Source organism: Convolutriloba macropyga, unplaced genomic scaffold (genome assembly GCF_964194025.1).
Source record: "Convolutriloba macropyga unplaced genomic scaffold, txConMacr16.3 SCAFFOLD_1938, whole genome shotgun sequence".
NCBI lineage: Eukaryota > Metazoa > Xenacoelomorpha > Acoela > Convolutidae > Convolutriloba > Convolutriloba macropyga.
The window spans coordinates 2,699-27,500 of record NW_027449362.1 but is presented as its reverse complement, the minus strand read 5'-3'; the positions used below and the strand labels follow the sequence as shown (position 1 = coordinate 27,500).

Below are 24,802 nucleotides of genomic sequence, written 5' to 3'. Positions count from 1 at the left end.
GTAATAATAATTCTTCTGGTTTTATTAGGAAAAGTTTCCATAATATTGTCAAATCTGCCAAAGTTTAGTCGAGAAACATTGTAACAACCGGAAAATATTGACAAATTAAGACACGGAAGAAAATTTTCCCGGAAATTTAAATGAACTCTTCTCGTATCCATATCTACAGAAAAGGTACCATTTTTGTGTCGTTTTTGTTTGTGTTCAATTTTTTTCAACTCTTGTTTGTTGTTTTCCATTTTTGTATCGTTTTTGTTTTCTGCGTGCATGCCGTTTTTTGTTTTTTTGTTTGGGCACAACGTGTTTTTTGGTTTCTGTTTCGTTTCTTTGGGCACATCATGTTTTGCTATGCATCGTATTTCCGTGTGGTTATGTAAAATTTTGTATGTTTTATAAATTCTTCAAGAAACCATCTTTTCCAGGGAACCCTCTTTGCCAAGGAACCCTATTCTTTGCCAAAGAACCTTCGAACACAAGAAATCAAGAAAATAGAAAAGAGAAAACCAATAAATAAAAAAAAGTCAAGAGAAGTTTTGAAAAACGAAGATAGAAGAACTCTTTCCTGATGCCTTTTAAATTGATTATTTATGATGTTTTTAGGTCATTGGGATTCCTATTTCGATGCCAAAATGTTTGTATTCGTATCTTTCACTGTTTAAGGTTTTTTCTTCAAGTATAGGTCAAAAGATTAGGTGCTGGAGGAAGAAAACCAATTTTGAAATTAAAAAAGTCTATCTTGTAAAATTCTTGAAAGAAAAAGTATATTGTAAGATTCATGAAAGATAAAGTTTATCTTGCAAGATTCTTTTATGAAAAATTTTTTTCTTGTAAGATTACTGTAGGAAAAAGTTTATCTTGTAAGATTTTGCAAGATTTTGGATGAAATTCTTGAGACGATGCCAGATCTCACAAGATAAACTTTTTTCCGACTAGGGGTGGTGTCTTTTAAAAAGTTTTGATAGCAAACTGAGGTATTTGGGAAGTAATTGGCCGCAAAACGAAATCTGAAATATCAAAATATTTCACGTTTCAAAAACGTGAAACGTGAAACACTCTTGATGTGCCTGAAGCCGTTTACTGCTGCCATTCTGAAACCAAAAAAAACCTTAAGAACTAGAAAAAAGTAATCATGAAGCAGATTACCGACCTTCTCTAGAGCTGTAAATTTTTAATGAAGCGCTTCGTGTCCAATTAAAAATTTTCATTGATTGTCGGTAAAAGCGTCGTGCAAATTGTCTGAAATTTTATATTCCCCTCTTTTTGTGTCATTCTAGTCAAATAAAATTTGTATTTTTTTATTTTTAATCATTTGAGTACAACCAAGGTTAATTCTTGTTACTCCGCTCTCATCGGGTCAGAACTGTCCACCCGGGTTCAGCTCCCACGGAATCCCATCGACGGATTATGATAATTTCATAGAAGACCATCGGTGCATTTGCTTTTAATTCACTCGTTTGCTATTAGGGGTGGGCATAGAAAAATCATAAACTACTACGAATTTATTATGCACTCTTCTGATTCAGAAAAGCACCACTTATGATTTTAGCATGAATTTCTCTGAATCATATAACCTACAGAATAATTTTAGCTTGAAAATATCTGAATCATAGACCTACAGAATAAGTTTAGCTTAAAAATATCTGAATCATAGACCTACAGAATAATTTTAGCTTGAAAACATCTGAATCATAAAACCTACAGAATAATTTTAGCTTGAAAATATCTGAATCATAGACCTACAGAATAATTTTAGCTCGAAAATATCTGAATCATAGACCTACAGAATAATTTTAGCTTGAAAATATCTGAATCATAGACCTACAGAATAATATTAGCTTGAAAATATCTGAATCATATAACCTAAAGAATAATCTTAGCTTGCAAATATCTGAATCATATAACCTACAGAATAATTTAAGCTTGAAAATATCTGAATCATAGACCTACAGAATAATTTTAGCTTGAAAATATCTGAATCATAGACCTACAGAACAATTTTAGCTTGAAAATATCTGAATCATAGACCTACAGAATAATTTTAGCTTGAAAATATCTGAATCATAGACCTACAGAATAATATTAGCTTGAAAATATCTGAATCATATAACCTACAGAATATTTTTAGCTTGCAAATATCTGAATCATATAACCTACAGAATAATTTAAGCTTGAAAATATCTGAATCATAGACCTACAGAATAATTTTAGCTTGAAAATATCTGAATCATAGACCTACAGAATAATTTTAGCTTGAAAATATCTGAATCATAGACCTACAGAATAATTTTAGCTTGAAAATATCTGAATCATATAACCTACAGAATAAATTTAGCTTGAAAATATCTGAATCATAGACCTACAGAATAATTTTAGCTTGACAATATCTGAATCATAGACCTACAGAATATTTTTAGCTTGAAACTATCTGAATCATAGACCTACAGAATAATTTTAGCTTGAAAATATCTGAATCATATAACCTACAGAATAATTTTAGCTTGCAAATATCTGAATCATATAACCTACAGAATAATTTAAGCTTGAAAATATCTGAATCATAGACCTACAGAATAATTTTAGCTTGAAAATATCTGAATCATAGACCTACAGAATAATTTTAGCTTGAAAATATCTGAATCATAGACCTACAGAATAATTTTAGCTTGAAAATATCTGAATCATATAACCTACAGAATAATTTTAGACTAAAAAAAAATATCTGAATCATAGACCTACAGAATAGTTTTAGCTTGAAAATATCTGAATCATAGACCTACAGAATAATTTTAGCTTGAAAATATCTGAATCATATAACCTACAGAATAAATTTAGCTTGAAAATATCTGAATCATAGACCTACAGAATAATTTTAGCTTGACAATATCTGAATCATAGACCTACAGAAAATTTTTAGCTTGAAACTATCTGAATCATAGACCTACAGAATAATTTTAGCTTGAAATTATCTGAATCATATAACCTACAGAATAATTTTAGCTTGAAAACATCTGAATCATAGACCTACAGAAAAATTTTAGATTGAGAATATCTGAATCATATAACCTACAGAATAATTTTAGCTTGAAAATATCTGAATCATAGACCTACAAAATATTTTTAGCTTGAAAATATCTGAATCATATAACCAACAGAATAATTTTAGCTTGAAAATATCTGAATCATATAACCTACAGAATAATTTTAGCTTGAAAATATCTGAATCTTATAACCTACAGAATAAATTTAGCTTGAAAATATCTGAATCATAGACCTACAGAATAATTTTAGCTTGAAACTATCTGAATCATAGACCTACAGAATAATTTTAGCTTGAAAATATCTGAATCATATAACCTACAGAATAATATTAGCTTGAAAACATCTGAATCATAGACCTACAGAATAATTTTAGATTGAAAATAACTGAATCATATAACCTACAGAATAATTTTAGCTTGAAAATATCTGAATCAGAGACCTACAAAATAATTTTAGCTTGAAAATATCTGAATCATATAACCTACAGAATAATTTTAGCTTGAAAATATCTGAATTCTATAACCTACAGAACAATTTCAGATTGAAAATATCTGAAACATAGACCTACAGAATAATTTTAGCTTGAAAATATCTGAGTCATAGGCCTACAGAATAATTTTAGCTTGAAAATATCTGAATCATAGACCTACATAATAATTCTAGCTTGAAAATATCTGAATCATAGACCTACAGAATAATTTTAGCTTGAAAATATCTGAATCGTAGACCTACAGAATAATTTTAGCTTGAAAATATCTGAATCATAGACCTACAGAATAATTTTAGCTTGGAATTATCTGAATCATAGGCCTACAGAATAATTTTAGCTTGAAAATATCTGAATCATAGACCTACAGAGTAATTTTAGCTTAAAAATATCTGAATCATAGACCTACAGAATAATTTTAGCTTGAAAATATCTGAATCATAGACCTACAGAATAATTTTAGCTTGAAAATATCTGAATCATATAACCTACAGAATAATTTTAGCTTGAAAATATCTAAATCATAGGCCTACAGAATAATTTTAGCTTGGAATTATCTGAATCATAGGCCTACAGAATAATTTTAGCTTGAAAATATCTGAATCATAGACCTAGAGAATAATTTTAGCTTAAAAATATCTGAATCATAGACCTACAGAATAATTTTAGCTGGAAAATATCTGAATCATATAACCTACAGAATAATTTTAGCTTGAAAATATCTGAATCATAGGCCTGCAGAATAATTTTAGCTTGAAAATATCTGAATCATAGACCTACAGAATAATTTTAGCTTGAAAATATCTGAATCATAGACCTACAGAATAATTTTAGCTTGGAATTATCTGAATCATATAACCTACAGAATAATTTTAGCTTGAAAATATCTGAATCATAGACCTACAGCATAATTTTAGCTTGGAATTATCTGAATCATATAACCTACAGAATAATTTTAGCTTGAAAATATCTGAATCATATAACCTACAGAATAATTTTAGCTTGAAAATATCTGAAACATAGACCTACAGAATAATTTTAGCTTGAAAATATCTGAATCATAGGCCTACAGAATAAGTTTAGCTTGAAAATATCTGAATCATAGACCTACATAATAATTTTAGCTTGAAAATATCTGAATCATAGACCTACAGAATAATTTTAGCTTGAAAATATCTGAATCATAGACCTACAGAATAATTTTAGCTTGAAAATATCTGAATCATAGACCTACAGAATAATTTTAGCTTGGAATTATCTGAATCATATAACCTACAGAATAATTTTAGCTTGAAAATATCTGAATCATAGACCTACAGCATAATTTTAGCTTGGAATTATCTGAATCATATAACCTACAGAATAATTTTAGCTTGAAAATATCTGAATCATAGACCTACAGCATAATTTTAGCTTGGAATTATCTGAATCATATAACCTACAGAATAATTTTAGCTTGAAAATATCTGAATCATATAACCTACAGAATAATTTTAGCTTGAAAATATCTGAAACATAGACCTACAGAATAATTTTAGCTTGAAAATATCTGAATCATAGGCCTACAGAATAAGTTTAGCTTGAAAATATCTGAATCATAGACCTACATAATAATTTTAGCTTGAAAATATCTGAATCATAGACCTACAGAATAATTTTAGCTTGAAAATATCTGAATCATAGACCTACAGAATAATTTTAGCTTGAAAATATCTGAATCATAGACCTACAGAATAATTTTAGCTTGGAATTATCTGAATCATATAACCTACAGAATAATTTTAGCTTGAAAATATCTGAATCATAGACCTACAGCATAATTTTAGCTTGGAATTATCTGAATCATATAACCTACAGAATAATTTTAGCTTGAAAATATCTGAATCATAGACCTACAGAATAATTTTAGCTTGAAAATATCTGAATCATAGACCTACAGAATAATTTTAGCTTGGAATTATCTGAATCATATAACCTACAGAATAATTTTAGCTTGAAAATATCTGAATCATAGACCTACAGCATAATTTTAGCTTGGAATTATCTGAATCATATAACCTACAGAATAATTTTAGCTTGAAAATATCTGAATCATATAACCTACAGAATAATTTTAGCTTGAAAATATCTGAAACATAGACCTACAGAATAATTTTAGCTTGAAAATATCTGAATCATAGGCCTACAGAATAAGTTTAGCTTGAAAATATCTGAATCATAGACGTACATAATAATTTTAGCTTGAAAATATCTGAATCATAGACCTACAGAATAATTTTAGCTTGAAAATATCTGAATCATAGACCTACAGAATAATTTTAGCTTGAAAATATCTGAATCATAGACCTACAGAATAAATTTAGCTTGGAATTATCTGAATCATAGGTCTACAGAATAATTTTAGCTTGAAAAAATCTGAATCATAGACCTACAGAGTAATTTTAGCTTAAAAATATCTGAATCATAGACCTAAAGAATAATTTTAGCTTGAAAATATCTGAATCATAGACCTACAGAATAATTTTAGCTTGAAAATATCTGAATCATATAACCTACAGAATAATTTTAGCTTGAAAGTATCTGAATCATAGGCCTACAGAATAATTTTAGCTTGAAAATATCTGAATCATAGACCTACAGAATAATTTTAGCTTAAAAATATCTGAATCATAGACCTACAGAATAATTTTAGCTTGGAATTATCTGAATCATAGGCCTACAGAATAATTTTAGCTTGAAAATATCTGAATCATAGACCTAGAGAATAATTTTAGCTTAAAAATATCTGAATCATAGACCTACAGAATAATTTTAGCTTGAAAATATCTGAATCATATAACCTACAGAATAATTTTAGCTTGAAAATATCTGAATCATAGGCCTGCAGAATAATTTTAGCTTGAAAATATCTGAATCATAGACCTACAGAATAATTTTAGCTTGGAATTATCTGAATCATATAACCTACAGAATAATTTTAGCATGAAAATATCTGAATCATAGACCTACAGAATAATTTTAGCTTGAAAATATCTGAATCATATAACCTACAGAATAATTTTAGCTTGAAAATGTCTGAATCATAGACCTACAGAATAATTTTAGCTTGAAAAAATCTGAATCATAGACCTACAGAGTAATTTTAGCTTGAAAATATCTGAATCATATAACATACAGAATAATTTTAGCTTGAAAATATCTGAATCATAGACCTACAGAATAAATTTAGCTTGAAAATATCTGAATCATTGACCTAGAGAATAATTTTAGCTTAAAAATATCTGAATCATAGACCTACAGAACAATTTTAGCTTGAAAATATCTGAATCGTATAACCTACAGAATAATTTTAGCTTGAAAATATCTGAATCATAGACCTAGAGAATAATTTTAGCTTGAAAATATCTGAATCGTATTACCTACAGAATAATTTTAGCTTGAAAATATCTGAATCATAGAACCTACAGAATAATTTTAGCTTGAAAATATCTGAATCGTATAACCTACAGAATAAATTAGCTTGAAAATATCTGAATCATAGACCTACAGAATAATTTTAGCTTGACAATATCTGAATCATAGACCTACAGAATAATTTTAGCTTGAAAATATCTGAATCATAGACCTACAGAATAATTTTAGCTTAAAAATATCTGAATCATAGACCTACAGAATAATTTTAGCTTAAAAAAAATGAATCATAGACCTACAGAATAATTTTAGCTTAAAAAAATCTGAATCATAGACCTACAGTATAATTTTAGCTTGAAAATATCTGAATCATAGACCTACAGAACAAATTTAGCTTGAAAATATCTGTATCGTATAACCTATAGAAAAATTTTAGCTTAAAAATATCTGAATCATAGACCTACAGAACAATTTTAGCTTGAAAATATCTGAATCATAGACCTACAGAGTAATTTTAGCTTGAAAATATCTGAATCATAGACCTAAAGAATAATTTTAGCTTGAAATTATCTGAATCATAGACCCACAGAATAATTTTAGCTTGAAAATATCTGAATCGTATAACCTACAGAATAATTTTAGCTTGAAAACATCTGAATCGTATAACCTACAGAATATTTTTAGCTTGAAAATATCTGAATCATAGACCTACAGAAAAATTTTAGCTTGAAAATATCTGAATCATAGACCTACAGAATAATTTTAGCTTGACAATATCTGAATCGTATAACCTACAGAATAATATTAGCTTGAAAAAATTTGAATCGTATAACCTACAGAATAATTTTAGCTTGAAAATATCTGAATCATAGAACCTACAGAATAATTTTAGCTTGAAAATATCTGAATCATAGACCTACAGAATAATTTTAGCTTGAAAATATCTGAATCGTAGACCTACAGAATAATTTTAGCTTGAAAATATCTGAATCGTATAAACTACAGATTAATTTTAGCTTGAAAATATCTGAATCGTATAACCTACAGAATAATTTTAGCTTGAAAATATCTGAATCATAGACCTACAGAATAATTTTAGCTTGAAAATATCTGAATCGTAGACCTACAGAATAATTTTAGCTTGAAAATATCTGTATCGTATAACCTATAGAAAAATTTGAGCTTAAAAATATCTGAATCATAGACCTACAGAACAATTTTAGCTTGAAAATATCTGAATCATAGACCTACAGAATAATTTTAGCTTAAAAATATCTGAATTATAGACCTACAGAATAATTTTAGCTTGAAAATATCTGAATCATAGACCTACAGAATAATTTTAGCTTGAAAATATCTGAATCATAGACCTACAGAATAAATTTAGCTTAAAAATATCTGTATCGTATAACCTATAGAAAAATTTTAACTTAAAAATATCTGAATCATAGACCTACAGAACAATTTTAGCTTGAAATTATCTGAATAATAGACCTACAGAATAATTTTAGCTTGAAAATATCTGAATCATAGACCTACAGAATAATTTTAGCTTGGAATTATCTGAATCATAGACCTACAGAATAATTTTAGCTTGAAAATATCTGAATCGTATAACCTACAGAATAATTTTAGCTTGAAAACATCTGAATCGTATAACCTACAGAATATTTTTAGCTTGAAAATATCTGAATCATAGACCTACAGAATAATTTTAGCTTGAAAATATCTGAATCATAGACCTACAGAATAATTTTAGCTTGACAATATCTGAATCGTATAACCTACAGAATAATATTAGCTTGAAAAAAATTGATTCGTATAACCTACAGAATAATTTTAGCTTGAAAATATCTGAATCATAGAACCTACAGAATAATTTTAGCTTAAAAATATCTGAATCATAGACCTACAGAATAATTTTAGCTTGAAAATATCTGAATCATAGACCTACAGAATAACTTTAGCTTGAAAATATCTGAATCGTATAACCTATAGAAAAATTTTAACTTAAAAATATCTGAATCATAGACCTACAGAATAATTTTAGCTTGAAAATATCTGAATCATAGACCTACAGAATAAATTTAGCTTGAAAATATCTGTATCGTATAACCTATAGAAAAATTTTAACTTTAAAATATCTGAATCATAGACCTACAGAACAATTTTAGCTTGAAACTATCTGAATCATAGACCTACAGAAAAATTTTAGCTTGAAAATATCTGAATCATAGACCTACAGAACAATTTTAGCTTGAAAATATCTGAATCATAGACCTACAGAATAATTTTAGCTTAAAAATATCTGAATTATAGACCTACAGAATAATTTTAGCTTGAAAATATCTGAATCATAGACCTACAGAATAATTTTAGCTTGAAAATATCTGAATCATAGACCTACAGAATAAATTTAGCTTAAAAATATCTGTATCGTATAACCTATAGAAAAATTTTAACTTAAAAATATCTGAATCATAGACCTACAGAACAATTTTAGCTTGAAATTATCTGAATAATAGACCTACAGAATAATTTTAGCTTGAAAATATCTGAATCATAGACCTACAGAATAATTTTAGCTTGAAATTATCTGAATCATAGACCTACAGAATAATTTTAGCTTGAAAATATCTGAATCGTATAACCTACAGAATAATTTTAGCTTGAAAACATCTGAATCGTATAACCTACAGAATAATTTTAGCTTGAAAATATCTGAATCATAGACCTACAGAATAATTTTAGCTTGAAAATATCTGAATCATAGACCTACAGAATAATTTTAGCTTGACAATATCTGAATCGTATAACCTACAGAATAATATTAGCTTGAAAAAAATTGAATCGTATAACCTACAGAATAATTTTAGCTTGAAAATATCTGAATCATAGAACCTACAGAATAATTTTAGCTTAAAAATATCTGAATCATAGACCTACAGAATAATTTTAGCTTGAAAATATCTGAATCATAGACCTACAGAATAACTTTAGCTTGAAAATATCTGAATCGTATAACCTATAGAAAAATTTTAACTTAAAAATATCTGAATCATAGACATACAGAATAATTTTAGCTTGAAAATATCTGAATCATAGACCTACAGAATAAATTTAGCTTGAAAATATCTGTATCGTATAACCTATAGAAAAATTTTAACTTTAAAATATCTGAATCATAGACCTACAGAATAATTTTAGCTTGAAAATATCTGAATCATAGACCTACAGAATAACTTTAGCTTGAAAATATCTGAATCGTATAACCTATAGAAAAATTTTAACTTAAAAATATCTGAATCATAGACCTACAGAACAATTTTAGCTTGAAACTATCTGAATCATAGACCTACAGAAAAATTTCAGCTTGAAAATATCTGAATCATAGACCTACAGAATAATTTTAGCTTGAAATTATCTGAATCATAGACCTACAGAATAATTTTAGCTTGAAACTATCTGAATCGTATAGTCTACAGAATAATTTTAGCTTGAAAACATCTGAATCGTATAACCTACAGAATAATTTTAGCTTGAAAATATCTGAATCATAGACCTACAGAATAATTTTAGCTTGAAAATATCTGAATCATAGACCTACAGAATAATTTTAGCTTGACAATATCTGAATCGTATAACCTACAGAAAACTATTAGCTTGAAAAAAATTGAATCGTATAACCTACAGAATAATTTTAGCTTGAAAATATCTGAATCATAGAACCTACAGAATAATTTTAGCTTGAAAATATCTGAATCATAGACCTACAGAATAATTTTAGCTTGAAAATATCTGAATCATAGACCTACAGAATAACTTTAGCTTGAAAATATCTGAATCGTATAACCTACAGAATAATTTTTGCTTGAAAATATCTGAATCATAGACCTACAGAATAATTTTAGCTTAAAAATATCTGAATCATAGACCTACAGAATAATTTTAGCTTGAAAATATCTGAATCTTAGACCTACAGAATAATTTTAGCTTGAAAATATCTGTATCGTATAACCTATAGAAAAATTTTAGCTTAAAAATATCTGAATCATAGACCTACAGAACAATTTTAGCTTGAAAATATCTGAATCATAGACCTACAGAATAATTTTAGCTTGAAAATATCTGAATCATAGACCTACAGAATAATTTTAGCTTGAAAATATCTGAATCATAGACCTACAGAATAATTTTAGCTTGAAAATATCTGAATCGTATAGCCTACAGAATAATTTTAGCTTGAAAATATCTGAATCGTATAACCTACAGAATAATTTTAGCTTGAAAATATCTGAGTCATAGACCTACAGAATAATTTTAGCTTGAAAATATCTGAATCATAGACCTACAGAATAATTTTAGCTTGAAAATATCTGAATCGTATAACCTACAGAATAATTTTAGCTTAAAAATATCTGAATCATAGAACCTACAGAATAATTTTAGCTTGAAAACGGATACTCCCCGTCATACTTCTCTTCTCTTTTTGGCGAGAAATCAAATAAATTTAGGGTCGGATATATCCAGAAGTCAAGGTCCACTTACTTCATTGGGTATTCCTTGTCCGGAAGGAGCCAGTATAGTCCAATCCAGATGGGGGTGAGCATGGTGAGTGCAAATATGACACATACTTTGAACGCAGTTGGTTTGTCCCTCCACCCACTCGGCAAACACGCCTCGAAGTCCTTCATCACTGCCTGTTGACAGTACGGATGAGACACAAACTGAAAACGAGATCAGGTCTCAAAATGGTGTTTCATCTCGATTTTTTCCACAATTTCTATAGTTTTTCCACAAACGAATCACCATTTTGTTCGATAACAGACGTTTGCAGCCTGCTGGGTTATCGGTTGCTTTCAGTAGGCTATCTCAATCAGTCTCTGTTGTAGCAATTCACAGGTCCGCAATCATGCTGGTTGCAAGAGACACGAGATTATAGGCGCTTGTGAAAAATTGCAAACGATTAAACCATTGAACCTTTATCGCCCATTATAAGGGGAGTCGTCTTTGAAAATGCCTCACAAAATGGGTGACGAGAACAATCAATACTAATTAGTTTTAAATATCTTACCCAATGAGTGGGGAGATTCAGGTCTTAATAAATGTAATGGCTACAAATCATTAGCGGGGAAAATTTGGGAACGAGAACAAAAAAATACTACCTCGAAAGATTTTTCATAGAAGTTAGCGAGAGTTGTTCCATTGTTGAATCGATCTGAACTGATAATGATCTCAAATCGCGTTTTCAAAAATTTAATAAAAAAGATAATAAAATTTTCCACTAAGAGACATTTTAAGGACTCATGCTGCGAAATGATTACTTCTTTTTGTGGACAAAGAATTTTAAGGTTTTTTTAGTGATTAGTGCTAAAATTGTACTAATTAAGCTTTCTTTGTCCCGCTAGCACCATTGGCCCGTGTTTAACTTTGCAATATAGCTTCAATTAATCAAAAAAGGCGACGATTTTGAAAAAAAGGTTAATTACTTGAGATACATTTTGGTTTTTTTCGAGAAAAGAGGTTTATGAAATAAACTTTCTTTCACGATAAAGAAACTCTTGAGTGCTCCATTAGTTTTCAGATGATAAACAAATTGCGATGATTAGAAGTAAAAACATTTTTTCTCGCCTGACATATAACTTCATCTCACGTACCTGGTTGACTCCTCTGCAGCAGAATCAGAAGTTTTATCTGTGCTTACTGTTCCTCAAATTGGTACAACTTTTGGGCAAATTTTTTTAGCTTGAATGATTTCAATAGTTAGAGATTTAATTTTCGACTCAAAAAGCAATCTCCGCCGATTACTTTATCTATTTAATCAGCATGAGATCTTTTCTGCTGGCGATACTTAGTACTGCCCACTGAGCGCATTATCATGCGTTCTCTAATATTTTTTTATCATGCAAAATTATGTTTCCACTACAGAAAAAACAATATAAACGCAATTTAACAAGATAATTTAACAATGAAGAAAATCCAAATATTTTTATGGTTTTGGATTCCCCTTCATTCGTTCAGTAGAATGAAGTCAAAATTTTGATTAACCAAAATACTAACAACTTGCAAAAGAAACTATGCAAGAAAATAAAAAGGGACATTTTTTCTTAAAAAAATCATTCCGTATTTTTTGGACTGTAAAATTTCCTATTAACAAATACATGTCAGAAAAATGACCAAATGAATTCACAATATTATTAAAAGTCGATTTATAAAATTTCACATTAAGTACTTCAGTCAAGAATTTATGAAGGATCCGAATATTTTTTCAAAAAATATATCAAAATGTAGCTTCTTATCTAGTAATTTTTTTTCAATCAATTTTGCACAACTGATAAATTGTACTTTTTAAAATTTACTGAGCAACCGTGATCCAAAAACAGTTGGAAAAACTATTTGATAATTGACTCCCTTAGAACAAATAGATGACGAGTTTGTCATTACAGAAGGATTTTATTTACTTGAAATTATACTTGACGTAATAAGGTTTTATATTTTACCATCAGTTTTTAGAATCAAAAATGAAAAACTGATATTTTGGCTCAACGCGTTTTTTTCAAAAATTAGCCAGATATAATATAATGAAAATTTTTTGCCTCTAATGCTATCAATGGGTACCAGTTCGTGTTTTACTGAGACATTATTTTAGTTGAGCGAAATTTATTAATTTTTTTCCTAATTTTGCTGTGTGAGCTCAATTCGGTTGACCACTATTTTACCTGCTCAGAACGGTTTCTAAAACATTCCGTTCGTTTAGTAAAAAAATAAATTCTCCGAAGTTTTGAAGTTGGGGTTTTTTTGGCAATAATTCAAGTGCATTTGGCAAAAAAAACATTCTGAGCAGTGCAACAATATGAGAAAAACTTGGATATTTTTATATACAAGAGCACACAATATGATCAACAGTGTTTAAAAAGCTAAAAGAAGACTGTGGTAGAAAATTTGTGGTGACATCTGGCCCAAGACTGGCTTCCCTTAACTAATTCGCTTAACACTTTTGTGAGAAGAAGTTATTTGTGAGGGACGCTCGATACTTTTTGGATGGCTCAAGTGATCTTTTGAATCAAGATGATGAAATTCTAAAGAGGAGCAGCTTATTTTGTAACTTTTGAGGGCGAACAAGTTGAAAGAAGTTGTTTTTCTATCATTTTTGGGATTTTCAAATCACCTAGTTCTTATTAACTATTATTTTAACATATTGCCAATGATTATAAAATTGTCACAACCACATAATTTCTTAAGATTTGTTTTCCGGGCCCAGGATTTCCCCAAAAAATAACGTAGAAATGAGTGGAAAAACTCTAAAAGTGAAAACGTTACAGCCCTTTTTCTCCGCTTAATAAGGGCGGAAAAAGTGTAGTTTTAAAAGTTTAATTATAAAAATGAGACCAAAAGAGTGTTAAAAAATTAAATGATGAAATTAAAAGTAGAAGAATTAATTTTTACACTGTTGCCATTTTGCACTTTTATATAATTTTTTACATTTATACACATTGATACATTTTTTTGCATTCTTACGATCTTAATTTAAAATAACATTCTTCAAATTACTCTTTTCTATCCCTTATTAAGCGGAGACATAGGTGGGCAACGCTTTAGTTTTACACTCTTTTCACTATAAAATTGAGCCCAATGTTAAAACTGTGCTGAAGATGATAAAAAAGACACATAACACAAACCGATACATGATTATGCAATAATGCATATCTGAGGCGACAGTATTTGCTGGAGTTAAGGATGCCAGGGTTTGCATTGGGTAAGAATGAGTTGGTTTTGGTGCCCATGAGTATGTCATATGAGAGTCCCACTTCCATGTTGATCTGATCTGGCAACCCAATTATCATGTTCACTTCATAGTTGTCAGAGGCACTCCCAAACCACTGATGAGCAAATGCCTCCATTTTGTTTGAAAGTTCTTCATACTGCTCCTGCAACAAATTGAACCCGGATCGAGGTTTTGTCGAAAAAATATGTAAGAATTGCGGGATCTATTCTGTTCCCCCCTCCCCCAGCTTAGTTGGCTTATATCTTTCACGCCTCCCCCTCCCAGGCGCACGTGTTATTTTCTTAAATAGTAACGTGCTATTTAACAACATATAATGTGTAGCTGGTGGCGTAAAAAACACTGGGGGAGGGGGAGGGGCGAAACATAACTATTTACTATATGCTATGACATGTGCTCGGAGGGTGCATAACGTATTTGGGATGGGGCACAAAAGGAAAAGATCCACTTGCTAGTTATTTGCGCTTCTACAAAAGGGTCGAAAAATCTTCTAGGACAACTTTCTTAACTGCTGTCGGAAGTTGTAAAAAATAATCATTTCATGAACTCGCATGAGTTCTTGAAAGAGAAATTATGCTCAGAGGATTAATTGTCACAGCATTTTTGATATGACATGCTCTATTTGCTGCATTTATAAGCATGTCTTCACAAATCTTAAGACCTTAAATGAGACGTAATTAGTACTTATATGTCAATTCATGACGTCTTTTTCAATGGAGCAGTACTGATCAGGACCTGAAACTTTTTTTCTGAGAAATAACAAACTTGAGAAAGCACTTTCTGTATAATACCAGATCAGATGGCACAACAAATAGTCAAAGAACACACCATTCACTGATTCATAATGCAACCATATATGTTTCTTAGGTCTTCAAAACCCCTGTCGAATTTTACCCCAAAATGATGAAAGAACAGGGGGTAAATCGGAGGAATTTTAAGCAAATTCCCCTCAAAACTCTTACAATAGGGGGTAATGAGTGGGTAATTGGGAGGGGGTAAATGGTGCAAAAGTAGAGAGTAATCTTGGGGGTAATCTCTGCAAGAGTACGGGGAGATTAGGCGTATATTTTGGAAGCCATAATCTTACATTGTTTTAGCCCCCCCCCCCCATACTCGAAGACTGACGAACTTGCAACCTCTGTACTCTCAGCCGCTTCTCCTTAGCCTCCAAACCACCAATGCTTGCCCAATTCTTGACGGTCCATCTATATGAGTCTACTCCCATTACCCCTCCCCCAGCCCACCTATTCTGCCACCTAAAATTACCCCCTAATCTTACATCTTTTTGGATGGTAATCTTGTGAAGAAAAGTTCCCCCCACTACTCCTCATTACCCCCATTTCCTCTTTATCTTACATCGCTTTACCCCTAAATTTACACCCTAATCTTACATTTGGGGTGGGGTTAAACCTAAAATTTCCCCTCATTACTTTCCATTACCCCCAACTTACATCGTTTTGCCCCCTAAGTTCACCCCTAATCTTACATCTTTTAGGATGCTAAGTTTGGGGTGTGAAATCTAAAAAATCCCCCGTTGTCCCCCCCCCCCCCCCTAATCTTATATCGTTTACCCCCCATAGACGATTACCTCCTGCTCTTACATCAATTTGCGGGTTAATCAGGGGGGGGGGGGGGTAATTTCGACACGGGGCGCTTCCTTGAAATAATTCTTGGAATTTTTACCTTGCCCCACGTGAACACAACTTCCGCTTTCATTGCATTGAGTAAACACTATAAATCTTGCTTTTGCATTGCATTAATGGTGGTGTGTAGAGCTTAAGAAGAATCGGGAATATATTGAACAATTTATATCTAAGATTACAGAGGTGCGAAGGAATGATCAATTAAAGAGATACATGATCTTGCGGGGGGGGGGGGCGAAAGTTAGAGAGAAATGTGTGTTTTGAGGTTCTCTGTGAACGAAACACAATAATATTATCTGACCGATTGGTGAGGATTCTTCTCAGCTAGAGATCTGCAGTGAGTGGACACTTTGAAAGCCATCATCATGGGGTCCCTCTTCGCCATCACAAGACAGTAGGCCGGACTAGCCAGAGCCTGGAACAGAAGATTGGTGGAATAATTTGGTAACCAGCTACGGCAAGTTCTTCCTCTTTGTTCGTATATAAAGCAGACAATTTTTTAAGGTGGTGGTCAAGCAGGCCGATAGACAAGCAAGCCGAATTTTGTAAAGACGTCCAAACTAACACTCAGTCAAAGAATTCAAATTTGCAGAATTTAATTAATTAATTTAAATTCAATTCCCTAATTGAATAATTGCCAAGACATCAATAAAAAATATCGTTTTCCAAAAAAGTACACAATCGAGAGCGCAAAACTTTAAAACGAGCAGCAGTCTGCATTTTAGGCGACTTCAGTCTTCCCAGGTACGTTCATTAGCAAAATTGATCCAGATGGGTTTTTCGGAATTCATCTTGTGCAAGCAGATCAAAATGAAAACTCAGCAAACTCGTAATTGATGACTCTAAGGAAAAAAATTAAATTCTTATCGTCAGGAACAATTAATAAAAAAAATACTGCATAGTTCTTCATTTCTTGCTCTGAGACATTATTGTAACAACTGAAGAAGACAATCGTTACTAAAAGTTTTAATTAACAACAAAGAACCAAGGTTAGACAATGTTTTGTTGTATTTTTTAAACAACTTCATTAAAAATGTTTTTGTAATACTGTTACATTCAAAGCAAAACTCATATATTTTGTGATATCTGATGCAGTACTACTGTGCTACTGCTTTACTGCTACACTGGATGTCAACCTAGTGAATCAACCAGCCAGACTACGCCAATTGGCAAGAAGTATAAACCATCGCTACAAAAATCAGTAAATTCAAAGTCGAAGAATTTTTTCTAACTCTGTGAGGAAACAATCCACTGACTGGTAATTCAATTCCAGCAGCAGAGTTAAAACCGCGAATTGCAATAACAAATCTCATTATCGGCATCAATTTTTACACCAAAATGTGGTGCAACCAGAGAGGCAATGAATTCAAACCATGAGATTGTGAGATTTTCTTTCCTTCGTTTATTGTTACTACATTTTTTGTTATTTTTTTGTCTCCTGCGGGCTAAATTTTTTGCATTTTTATTGCTCTGATTTTGGTCTGCGATGTTCATTCTATCAGTCAGATATATACGTTTATCAATGAAAACGCCAAAACAGCGCTGATTTTATTAGATTGCCTAAAATGGGTTTTTGGAAAGTTAGATTTTGCCCACCCTTTGGTATCCTAAGGTTTCTGAAGCATTCCTCGCGCAGACGTGTCAACAAGGGAAAGATAGCTGGATGAAATAAATCGATACAAAAAAAAGGAGATGTGTATCAACAAGAGAGGATACCTTATTCACAAGCTGAAATAAACTTTTGTTTTCCTCAAAATTGGGGTAGTACAGTTCACAAATCACGTCTTTATGGCTGTCGGATGCATAACAACTGTTTTTATAATCAGATTATGTCAATTGGCAAGAAGCATAAACCATCATTATAAAAGATAAATATGTTGTAGAAGCATTTTTTCCAACTTTGTGAGAATACAAACCACTGGTTGATAATTCAAGCCCCACGGCAGCAAAATAGCCGCAAATATCAACGAACTCAGCTGAACTTGGCGGCTAATGCTCACAACTGTAAGAGATGAGGCTTAGCTTTTTTCCTTACGTCAGTTATATGCGCTATAATAGATAGTGATAACAGCAAGTAAGTACTAGTATTCAATACAATATCTTATTATTCACATCAATTCTTTCTCCAAAAAGTTTATGAGATTGAAGTTGACAGAATCGCGCGCCGTGATGATAGAGTGCTGATAGAGATTGGTCAACATCGTTGGAGAATCAAAGCCCTTTAGCATACATGTAGTAGTAATAAATGAAGACTGAAGGAACAGGAAAGAAAACTTCGGTGAAGAGTATTTAATTTGATAACAGACCTTCATAGTGTAGTAGACTTCAGTGGAGTTCTTGGCAGTGACCTCCTGCTCTGGCATGGGAATCGGCTCTGAGCCATAGCGTCTCAACAACTTCAGCATATCCAGATTATTAGAAACACTGGCAACCTTCACTGCAGTTGCACCCGCAGGAAACAACTCCAGTTTCTCCACAGGCTAAAACGCATGATGACTTGAGACATATTTGATTTTTTAAAGGAAACAAGAGGGATTGGAACAAGCTGTGGTTTGCACAGGAAAAGCTCCAACCTACTAAAAAGCCATTTTTTCAAGGGAATATGAGAAAAATGGAGATTATGGATAATGAGTAACAATTTGAAGTGTAGAACAGAAAAAAGTATATAATCGCGCAGTTCAGCGTACTGTAAAAAATTGCAGAAATGCTTTGCTTTCCAAAATAGTTGGCCGAAAAGCGCGGATTAGTATAATCGACTTGTAAGATTTATTAGAAAGTTAAAAGAAATCGAAATATAAAAGTAAAATCTTTTTGCATATTGTTTCAGAACGTTCCAGCTGAATTTGTTTTTTGAAGGATTAAAGAAATGCACAGAACAGCCCAATGCACACTTTTGAACAGCCCAACAGTCATAGTCATAGGTAGAGTCCTCAATGCCAAGACCATGTTAGTTTACGTTTACCGATCAATTGGGCCGTTATATAATTATCATAATATCATTAATGAGACTAAGTGACAATACATCACAATAAAAAATTACTACCAAACAATTGAAAAATCCATTTCTTTTTTCGATTAGTTCAATTCAAAATAAAAAACTTTTTTCAATGCAAATAATGAGCTAAGTTACCGTCTGACTTCACATAAAAACCAATCAGATTTTTCATGAGTACAAAATTAGAAAGTTCAATAACAACTTAGGAAAAACTTTGAGAAAAAGTCTTTGAAACATTTATCTATTAAATCGAGATATCAAACGAGATTTTTGTTGCTTTATAATGACCCAATGTAAACTATTGGGAATAAATGTAAGGTAACAAAAAGAACAAAAACGGTTTGAAACTACAAGAATTTCTCTTTTACAAACACAAGAGAAATTCATAAATGTACCAATATTTAGTCATAAAGACTAGTAACAACCAACTGAAACATCAAAAAAAATTAACTATTGCATCAAATAAGGACTAACTGAGGTTTTATTGAGGAACCAAGTGTTAAATGAGCAACGGAAACAACCAATACGAGAAACAATAAAAATGCAACAATGTTTTTATGAAAGTATTTAGTGATAAAGAACATGAAAAGCGATTTTCTCAATTATACACATCAAAGAGGTGAAACTATGTCTCATTTAAAAACCTGGGTAGCGTGATTGTTAAGATTGCGTATATGGATCAAATTTTTGCACATGATCTGAAACAAATGTCCTCGTGAAAACCGAAATGCTAGCTCAAGAACAAATTCCTTGCCATCTTTTATGAAGTGGAATAGAGAACTTCACGCTTCAAAATGACTCAATTATTGCTCTAGTTCCCGCTTCGGATTGATAAGAGTCACCTGTTTTAGTTAATTTTGTACAGATTTGAACCTCGTTTTCACTCCAGATATCATAACTTGAAAATATCTCCTCAACTATCAATTTTGTTTTTCAGGGGCTTTTCAATGAATCTTTCCGCAAAAACCAAAAAAAAAATGGCCAAAATTAATGTAGCAAAATAAGTCATGGTAGCATAAAAATCCTATTTCCCAAATTTTTCTGTAGTTTGATGAAATAAGGCAAAGTGATGACACTATCGGTTTTGCGTAGCCTGGAACGGCCAAAAATACCTGAAGAAACAAAACTCAAGCATGCAAAATCTAATTTATCTAATTTAAAAGACTTTACTTGTATCTCACTGCCGACAATTTGCTGAAGAAATGACGTCGGATTATACTATCGATCGGCAAAGTTTCTAAGCAAATAAATATTCATTTTCATTGTGTTTTATGAGTGTCAATTTCTGAAAATTGCCATTTTTTATAAAGTGCTCATTGTTGTTTTTCATTTAAAACTAATAAAATTTTAGCGGAACGGCCATTTTCTGCCATTTTGTTATACATCGGCACTAAAAAAAATTTTATTACATCATTGGTTGTACAAAGCAAAGCCGAGTAGTCTATTTTTTCGTTGCCCTGATGAGTAATTTTCCGCTTTGAAGCAAGAAAAGCTGTTGAAAAAGCTGTTGAAAAACCATTTAGAATGGTTTTTCCTTCATCTCGATAAAGGAAAAACCATTCTAAATGATACCGAAGATTTGCTTCGACTAAATGTTGCATTTTCTCAGAAACAGTTTATTTACGCCTAACCAGTTATATTGACCTTTTGGATGGTTGAAACAAGTTTGGTGGACTTTCAATCTTTCAATTCTTTATTCAAAAATATTGTTTTTGAAACTATCTTTCCATAGAAAAATACCCCGGTTAACAGATACCAAGCTGTTTTGACTTCAAAATGGATAGTCATTAATAGAACTTCGTGTCAACTATAAAATACTCTCACATTTTTTTCAAATAATTATGTAAGTTATAAACTATGATTGAAAAAAGGGATTTAAAAGGCCGTGCTCGACCCGAATAACCAGCAACGCTACCTTTGTTCTACTTTGGCAAACAATCGGACTTTAACTTGACACTAACGCTTGACATTTTCAAGACTTGAAACTGCATTCTCACATTTTACTGCATTCTCACATTCATACCGGACTACGGCTCGATTTTTGTTCATCTCAAAATGATGCTGAATTACAAAAAAGGGGTCAAGATGACAGATTATTATCCGGGGAAAATCATTTTCATGAGTCTGAGCTTCTGCTTCAACATAATTTACGTGCAACTGTAATCATCACTAATGCCTATAAAGTAATCAGCAAGAATGCTTCTTGATCTGTTTGTTGCATTTCTTAATAACCACCAATCAATACAAAAAATTAATTTACAAAATTGATATTGAATAATTTTTTAAGAAAAAACAACTGAAAATGCAATTTTCATCATATGGCTTATTGAAAAAAAGCTAATACAATTAAACTTCCTCGTTTCATTCAATCATCAACATTTACTCTAATATTATAGTCAAAATGCTTTGATTATAAACAGAAGGAAAAATTAAATGCGTCAAAGTTTTCATGAAAAGTGGGATCCTCAAAACACTTTTTCTCGACCTATGAAAAGACCACGCTCGACCGATGCAATATTCTCACTTTAACTATTAAAATCTGTTTTTCGGGCTATTAAATGACCATGCTCAATCCAATATGCCTGTGAAAAGACCATGTTTGAACCAAATTGCCAATGAAATGACTTTTGCTCGACCCACAAAAGACGCTTCCTTGACTTTAAGCTGGAAGCTCGACTGTTTCATTATAGTCAAAAGGAAGTCCCTGCTAGAATTTTGGTGTTTCTACTTAAATCGAGGTCTAAATTTGGGTTTCACAGTGTTACCTTACGGTTTAGGTTAATAATATTCTGTATTGATTAGTTTCTTTAAATTTGATATTTTTCCAGGATTTCTTCATACCGCGAAAAAACCTGATGAAAGAAACTTTCCAGCTCAACTGAACTTGGGTAGCCCAGGAGCAGTTACAATTGAAAAAATCAGCTATAAGTCGTGAGTCCAGTTAGAATATATGTCTTACTGGCTGGTTGACACATATGGAGCCTTGGAGATTGTATAGTCTATCGAGGAGAGTGACAGCTCCTTCTCTGAAGTCCTGGTCTATACACACAAGCAGTTCCTCTCTTATCCTACATCCGTATTTGAGCAATACTGCCATCATCTCTGAGGAGTTGGACAGACATGCAACTGCAAGGGATGTGTGCCCCACTTCGTCCAGGGAGTCAACGTGTACTTCGTGTCTGTCGAAAAATTGAAAACAAATTTTAATAGTTTTTAACAACAATGCAGTCACAGCAAAATTGAGTAATTTCACATTTCACCGCTTATCTTTCATAAAAAGTTTCATAGATATAAAGCAGATACAAAAATTTACAAATAATTTACAAATAATACAAAAATTTGCAAAGAATACATGTTTCACAACATTACAAGTAATCAAATTTTATATCAAAACTTGAAGAATAAGTTGGTCGAGATATATACTGAAGCTCAGCCAGCGTAAATTTAGCAAAAACGGTGAAAACATGCAACATTCTTGAACTATTTTTGCAAGCTATAAATCTAGGCAAAAATATACAACAAGGTTCCAATGCATTAAAAAGTACTTTTTGAATAAATTAGTTCTGATTAAACGCGCTTCACAACTCAAATCCTTTGTCGCATTGACCGCCTTAGGATTACTCAGAAAATCATTTTGCTTATTTGAATTAATAATGGATGATACAAGCGTTTAAGATAAATAAATCAGTTCTCTGTTTTTTCTAGTTTTTGTGTGTTGAATTTCGATCGCTTTTGTTTGATAGTTTTTGTTACGTCACTTCCTTCTCTTAACCATTGAATGTCTGTTTCCGGCGGAGTTCCATAATAGTGCATATATTATCTCTAATGAATCGGCCATCAATGATGTATTGATGACATCCTTGGAAAAAATCTCTTGATTCAGCATCTTCGAAGAATCTTTTCTTTATGAGTAAGGCATTTTATAGACGAGTAGTGCCCTATTCCAGGCCTCGAATATCATGCTCATCTCAAATAGTCATGAAAAAAATTATCTGAACTATAGTATGGTCATCTTACCCCCAACATTTAAGCTGGACCCAAAAATTTTAGGTGGGCGGTAAGAGTTGGTTATTCCACATAATTTAGTTTACTTACTTCTGCTTCCAAAGCATAGACTCGACCATGAAGTAGTCATTGTCATGCACAGCTCTCATGAACTTCATCTCCAGGAAATGTCCGTAGTTATTTTTCTTCATCTTCTCAATACTTGACAGATAGGATGAGCCACCACTGGACTCGTCACTGGACTCGTCATCGTCATCCGGGTCTCTCCTCCTTCCGGACTGGGCTGTTGTGTGTGAGTGCATTGTTTCGTTCAATTCTGCCGCATTTGGGTTCGGGTACCTAATTTGCAACAGTATAATTTTGGTCAACAGCCGAATGAAGGAAAAGTTAACGAGGAAGAGCTTCTGCAACCCCCCCTCCCCCCCACTCGCCTGACACACCCTCCATAAATGATACGCTTACATCTTTTTAAATGTGAATATTATATGTAGGGATAGCTCCACTTCATATTAGACCCTGCAAACCATTATTACAACAAACACAAGCATTAATTTATTCACCCCCCCCCCCCAACACACACACACACACACACACACACACATATATATATATATATATATATATATATATATATATATATATATATTCGATTAATGAAAGCAAAAATTAACATCCAGTAACACCCGGGTCGAGGTGTCACCACCATTCAACGCAAAATTGTGTAAGATAAGCGGTGAATGCGGTAAATTTACATAAATCAGGCGGTGAACGCAGTGAAAAAAATTATCGCCTAGTAGCGGCCTAGTACATAATTTCACCGCTGAACTTAGCGGTGCAATTACATTGATTCACCTTTTTGAAAAAAAAGTGTCCAAATGATGTGAGATAAGCAGTGAATGCGGTGAAATAACATAAATTCACCAATTAACTTAGTTGTGAAATTACATAAATTCACCGCTGAGAATAAAGATGATGTAAGGTAAGGGGGTAATGGAAGTAAGGTAGAAATTGTTAGATTTTACCCCCCCCCCCCAAAAGAATGACTCCCTACCTAATCTTACATCTTTTTGACATTTTTCTCTAAGCATTGAATTTTTATAATTTCACCACTAGAGTGAGCGATGAACTTACAAAAAAGCACTACATTTCACCGCTAAAATATGTAATTTCACAGCTAAAAATTGTTAATCTTGCAAAAACTCACCAAGCGTGTTTTACAGAAAGCAGAGTGAATTTGATTTATATTCAAAACAAAAATACTGCAAGTTGGTGAGAGATGGCGCATTGGAAGAAGAAGTGCATGACATGAAGGAGTTAAGAGGTTCAAACCCTTGTAATGGCGGAGAAATGCAGTGACTTTTTGTAAGTTGACAGCTTACTATAGCGGTGAAATTGCATAATTTCACCGCATTTCACCGCCAAATGATGTACAAAATTTG

The 24,802-nt window shown here is 31.8% G+C and overlaps 1 protein-coding gene across 1 annotated transcript in view; it reads right to left on the bottom strand.

Annotated features, from left to right (window-relative positions):
* Window positions 1-23,698, bottom strand: part of LOC142354985 (short transient receptor potential channel 1-like) — a gene marked incomplete at its 3' end in the record, with an annotated part of 25,698 nt that extends 2,000 nt beyond the window's left edge. The window contains exons 1-6 of the mRNA XM_075407304.1: window positions 23,454-23,698; window positions 22,318-22,537; window positions 18,670-18,843; window positions 16,665-16,778; window positions 14,617-14,865; window positions 11,486-11,664 (exon numbers count right to left, since the gene is read on the bottom strand). Coding sequence (XP_075263419.1) covers window positions 11,486-11,664; window positions 14,617-14,865; window positions 16,665-16,778; window positions 18,670-18,843; window positions 22,318-22,537; window positions 23,454-23,665 — 1,148 coding nt within the window. The remainder of the gene's footprint in view (window positions 1-11,485; window positions 11,665-14,616; window positions 14,866-16,664; window positions 16,779-18,669; window positions 18,844-22,317; window positions 22,538-23,453) is intronic.
* Between the last annotated feature and the right edge of the window lie 1,104 nt (window positions 23,699-24,802).